The sequence below is a fragment of the Branchiostoma lanceolatum genome, chromosome 1 (assembly GCF_035083965.1).
Source record: "Branchiostoma lanceolatum isolate klBraLanc5 chromosome 1, klBraLanc5.hap2, whole genome shotgun sequence".
NCBI classification, from domain to species: Eukaryota; Metazoa; Chordata; class Leptocardii; order Amphioxiformes; family Branchiostomatidae; genus Branchiostoma; species Branchiostoma lanceolatum.
This window is the reverse complement of record NC_089722.1, coordinates 17,001,395-17,006,945: the sequence shown is the minus strand read 5'-3', so window position 1 is coordinate 17,006,945 and position 5,551 is coordinate 17,001,395. Positions and strand designations below refer to the sequence as shown.

General features: G+C 44.0%; 1 protein-coding gene across 1 annotated transcript; it reads left to right on the top strand.

Annotated features, from left to right (window-relative positions):
• The first annotated feature begins 2,353 nt into the window (after window positions 1-2,353).
• LOC136445029 (ELKS/Rab6-interacting/CAST family member 1-like) lies at window positions 2,354-5,349 on the top strand. Its single transcript, XM_066442904.1, has 4 exons — window positions 2,354-2,362; window positions 2,714-2,922; window positions 3,073-3,268; window positions 3,559-5,349. The coding sequence occupies exons 1-4, from the start codon at window positions 2,354-2,356 to the stop codon at window positions 5,347-5,349; spliced, it is 2,205 nt and encodes a 734-aa protein (XP_066299001.1).
• The last annotated feature ends 202 nt before the right edge of the window (window positions 5,350-5,551 follow it).

Below are 5,551 nucleotides of genomic sequence, written 5' to 3'. Positions count from 1 at the left end.
TAGTTAACTTGTCAAGGACTTTTTTTTCTAATTTCGGTGCAGTTATCCGGCATTGGTGACAATGCGCCGTGCAGATACGCGGAGTCACTAACAATGCAGTGAATGTCAGAATGAGAACCGGTTTGGGATTTTAGGATTCGGTGCAGTTAAATGGAATGTGCGTTAATCCGAGGTGCAATTAAGTCGGTTCTACTGTTGTTGTTTACATTCTGAAATTTCCATAATACGTGTTGGTCCATACACCGATGGAAGAGTCCATTCTTGTATGAGGGGGACATTTTTAGAAATTCAATTTTGAGCTTGGTTAATCATTAACCCTAGTCCTGCTACGCCCGGCAATTGCCGGGTTGTACATTATTGTTCTGTATGCTAGCCCAGACAATTGCTGGGTTGGGAATATTTCTACAATGCCCTAGTTGCACCCGCGCGGTTGTTGTACAGCGTGGTAACTAAAATTGAGCAATATCAAACGAGTACCCTTTCTTTCAAGTTTTTCTGCGCACTTCAGCAGTGGGGGTATATTTTTGCTCTGGAACTCAGGTGTTTTTTGCATGATCCAGTATGAATATATGGGTGCACTGAAGAGCCCATCCAGGTTTTCAAATTGGGAGAGATTCATTTCTCAATGGTCTTGAATTCAGTTCTTCATTCAAATACCTACATTGAAGACATACAACAAACGTTAGCCTGGATGGCGTTGATATTTACAATGGTCATTACAAGGTCTTACTTTATGATAGTTAAACGTTATTTTGGAATGCTCCATTGTTGCATTAGAACAGTCGCTTTTTGCATGTGGAGGGAAATGGACGATACATGTTGTATTTGCTCGTTCAAATGCTGCCTTTCTAGTTTCCATCTGTGTTGGGCCGTAGATATATGTAGAAGTTTTATATACGTGGCCCCATTTCATATTGTGATAAATCAAGATAAATTGAATGAAATGAAAATTTTGCATAGTTTAGGATAATCAGCACTGAATGTTTACACTAAGACATCCTCCCACACCATTAGATGTATAGGGTGGAGCCCATCTCCGAGATAAAGATAAGAACAAAGTTTTCGACACACCAAAACACGACATCAATTAGCAAAATACACTGTCTAATGGAGTCCGGCCAGGGTAGATGTCTTGTACATCTGTGGCCGACATTCTTCAAGGTTTAAACCCATTAAGCTACTTTATATAAAGCACCCATCAACAGTCGACACACCAAAACACGATATCAATTAGCAAAAAACACTGTCTAATGGAGTCCCGCCAGGGTAGATGTCTTGTACATCTGTGGCCGACATTCTTCGAGGTTTGAACCCATTAAGCAACTTTATATAACGCACCCATCATCAGTAATCCAAATGCATGTTCATGTACAATGCGAGACGGAGGCATATATTATTATATCAGTTGATCATTTTCTCTGCCTAAATAACACAAGTTGTTCAAAGTCTTATCTTAGTAAAGAAGCATCTTAGTTTTGGAGCATTTTCTCATAATTCATGCAAACGAGGCCCTCATTTGCATGATTTATCTCTGATAATATCCACATACACATACCTTCCAAATGCTGTAGAAATGAAATTCCCATCATTTACCACTATTGAACAAATTGTGAAAAATGCCATCACAGAGAAGCCAATTACTACCCCTTCAAACTGAGGTGCAATCACTACAGCAGGGGGCTAGTCTAGTATGTACCATTTTTATAACGGTATGACTCGGTTGCCTCTCGTTCAGAAGTGTCGCCGGGCGCGAACTTGAATGAACTTGCATGTTAGCACATGTCTTACAACTTCTACAATTGTCATCTGTGTTGGCCCATTGATGTAGAAGTTATACACGTGGCCCCATTTGATATTGTGATAAATCAAAATAAAATAGAATAAAATGAAATTTTTTCTGTGAAAATTAGGATAATCAGCACCGGCTGTTTACACTAAAACATAAAACATGTTAGTCAAACTATCCCTTATGGTTAAATATAACAATAAATGAATGAATGAATGAATGAATGAATGAATGAATGAATGAATAAATGGCAATCAAGAAAAGAGTTAGCAGAAAATATCTTTGTGATAGAAATTTCCAAGCTACTAGTATGTGTGTGCCTACTGTAAAAGCCCAGGCTTGTTGTTGACTTACTTTTATGTGTTTTCGTTGGCTTTTTTATTTTTGCAAGTTTCGTTTTGTGAAGCTTGTGTGCCTACGTGGCTAAATTACGTCCATGCAAAATGGTACATAGGTCGTACAAACCGAAAGTTTCTTCGGTTGGGTACATCTAATTGTTAGAAAGATAAGAACAAAGTTTTCGACACACCAAAACACGACATCAGAGTGGTAGTGGTATCGTCCAAGATGACGGACGTGTTGTTTTAGCGGTCGTTCTAAACTCTCAGAAAACAGAGTTTTTAGCCCACTAAAACACTGTTGGAGGACTTACGTGCGAAGTGGAAAGAGACAAGAACTGAGGGAGTACAGAAGAATTCATTAGACTCCGGAAAACGGGCCGAGTGCCGAAGAAACAGGACCGAAGCGAGAGGTGTGCAGCGCCCCCCTCCCCATCGGCGTGACGCTGTACTTAGCCCAGTACCATCAACGGGCCCGGTGAGTATCTAGTACTTGTTTCCGAAACATTAGCTAGAGCAAAAGACGTTTAGTATAACTTGATTTTCATATCCGTAACCCGTGTACTGCCGAGTATTCTTTGTTTTATAGGGCGGAGGACGCCAACCTAGGGGGCCTTGTCCGAAGGACGCCAGTGGCCCGACAGCGCTCAAAGAAGATCCAGCACAATCAGGGGAAGTCGCCACAGAACCAAAGGAAAGGCGGAGAGTACCGAAGACCAGCAAGCGAGAAAGGAACTCGACTGTCAAGCGAAGGAAGCGAGCGGCGCACGCCGCCCCCCTCACCACCGGCCAGGCGCAGTAAACATCAAAGGGCCCTGAAATACGGGCCCTTGCCGGTGGGTAGCCAGTACTTGCTTTGAGCCATTATCTGTGGAAAACAACGTTCAATACGCCATAATTCCCGTACATTTGAGCCGTAGACTGGCGAGTACCCCTCTCTTTTTCTAGGGCGAAAGAGGGCCAACCTGGCAAGCCCTGGTGTCTGAAAGACGAAGGACGAAGAACTTCAACCATGCACAGCACACATGAAGAACACGTAGACGTGGATGAAGAGGAGCTAGAAGGCTCGGGGTCGTGGCTGAAGGGAATGGAGGACATATCCTTCGATGACGACACAGAGACAGCAAGAGAAATCCTAGAGTTGGTAAGGAGGCACATTGCTGGACTGGACAGATGCGCAGCTAAAACGAAAGTACTCGTAGCCAGTGACTACGACGAACACATATTGAATCACACGAGGGATGCTCTGATTGCAGTAGCTAGGCAAGACAGGTCCGGTTGTCCTCAGGGACAGCCAAGGAAACGGACCTATATAGAGCCAACACTGAACCAGTGGCCAACAGGTTAGCAGAGGATGTGTGTGCTCTATTTCAGTACATAGAGGGTGCTAGAAACATTGCTGAAATAAAGAAAATTTTCCCCCATGGAACACAGCACAGCACATGGAAGAGTCCAGCAATTACACGAAGCAGAACCCTAAATCCAATACTAGAAGATGAGGAAGATAATGACGCCGTAGCGAGAATACTAGCAGAAAATGCAAGTCTGAGAGAGGTGCTGAAAGAGGAAGTGAAAGAACTGAAAGAGAGAATTGAGAGCTTGAACAACAAGCTAAGACGCCATGAGGAAGCAAGAGATGATGTAACGGAACACTGGGACAGACATCAAAAAAGTACCCAAGAGGAAATAGCAGGGCTTAAAGGATCACAACTTGTGATAACAGAAGAGATAGAGGGCATGAAGACGAAGCTGAAGAAGTGTGAAACCACACAGATGAGAATGCAGACAACAGTGGCAACCCACAACAACAAGATCAACTCAGTAGAAACAGAACTCCAGGCTCTACAAGGCTCCTCTAAGAAAGCTGACACAGACAAGGAGACAAAAATGAGCAAAATAACAACATATGTACAAAATCTGGCACACTCAATTGAAGAAAGATTGAGAGAGCAAGAGTACGCCCTGTCAAGGACACACCAAATGGTACAAGAAGTAAGGGTCAGGTGCGAACATCTCGAGACCACAAGTGCTGTATGTGTTACAGGTGAAACAGCAGACCACATCTTGAGAAATGGAGGCAATAGTACTGATAACCAAACTGGTGGAGAGAACAAGAGTCTTGGTACAGGGGTTGGACTTGTGAAACACACTGAGAAGTCCTCGACCAAAACACAGGGAGATGCAATAACTAAATACCTACAAGCGGCACGCTATGAACAACAAGGCCCAGACAGCCCAGCAGAGAGACAGGAAAACCAACAAGGCAAAGAAAAGCAGAAGGAGACAAGGCAGTCTAGAAAGAGAAATGTGACTGAAAGCGAGAGTGGGGAAAGTAGTACCAGACGTGATAACCATGCTGACGAAGCCAATGTTATCATTTTAGACCCCAGCCTAAGAGGAAAAACTGATTCAAGGGGCATAAGAGGAAGAGACAGAGCAACAGGTATGAAGTCTACATGCAATGCCCCTGACCCACCAAGTAGTGCAGATGAGGGGAGTAATGCATGGCCACTGGCAGCCGAGAAGGGCCCTGGACAGACTAATACAGTAAGTCCAAGTGTGAGCTCAGGGCAGGTAGCACTCAGGGGCAGAGACAAGGCAGACAGAGACAAGGCAGAGAGCCCAAAACCACAGAGAGACCCATCAAGATTGAGAAGTAACCAACGAGGAGCAAATAGAATTGAATGCACACAGAACAAGACATACAAGGAAACAGTAACACATGTGCAACAAGAGAACTCCCCGAGAACTCAACAATTCAACACCGAACACAGAAGGTTACAAACAGGGAAAAATTGTGCAGACAGCCACACTGACTTCTCAGATTTTGTGGGTATTGAGAGAAACCGACTGCGAAGAAAGAGGTTCTTCTTGGGCTACATGAAGAAGACAGAAACAGAGAGCCTTCAGAGTATGATACTCAAGTATGCTCAGAGTAAGGGAGTTCAATTATCCTTTGTGAGAGTCATGAACAGCAGACAGAAAGACATAGCATTTGCAAGAATCAATGTTCTACTGCACCAGGCACATATGGTGGTGAAGGAAGACTTTTGGCCCAAGGGGGTCAAGTGCCGTGAATGGATGTCAGAGAGGAGGTACAAAAGCAAGGGTGACAGCACTGAGGATGGCAGTGAGAGAAACCAAGCAACACATTTGAACGGGCCAGGAAAGAGAAACGGAGAAGCTCAGAAACTCAGCCTTGAAAATGCCAGAGTTCAGCTATAAGACTCATGCGGATGTTACTCTGTCGGTTGGGTGCTACAACTGTAGGGGAATCACAACAGCTATCCCCTTCATCACGGAGTACTTACAAGACATTGACATATTAGCAATATCTGAGCACTGGCTGTACCCTCAGGCTACTCCAGCCCTGGACAACTTGTTAATGACACACAGAGGTTGGGGCAAGGCAGATAGCAAGCTGACA

Coding starts and splice junctions, on each gene's coding strand:
- LOC136445029 (XM_066442904.1), top strand. Junction 2,923..3,072: donor CTCACCACCGGCCAGGCGCA/GTAAACATCAAA, acceptor CTCTTTTTCTAG/GGCGAAAGAGGGCCAACCTG. Junction 3,269..3,558: donor CAAGAGAAATCCTAGAGTTG/GTAAGGAGGCAC, acceptor CATGGAACACAG/CACAGCACATGGAAGAGTCC.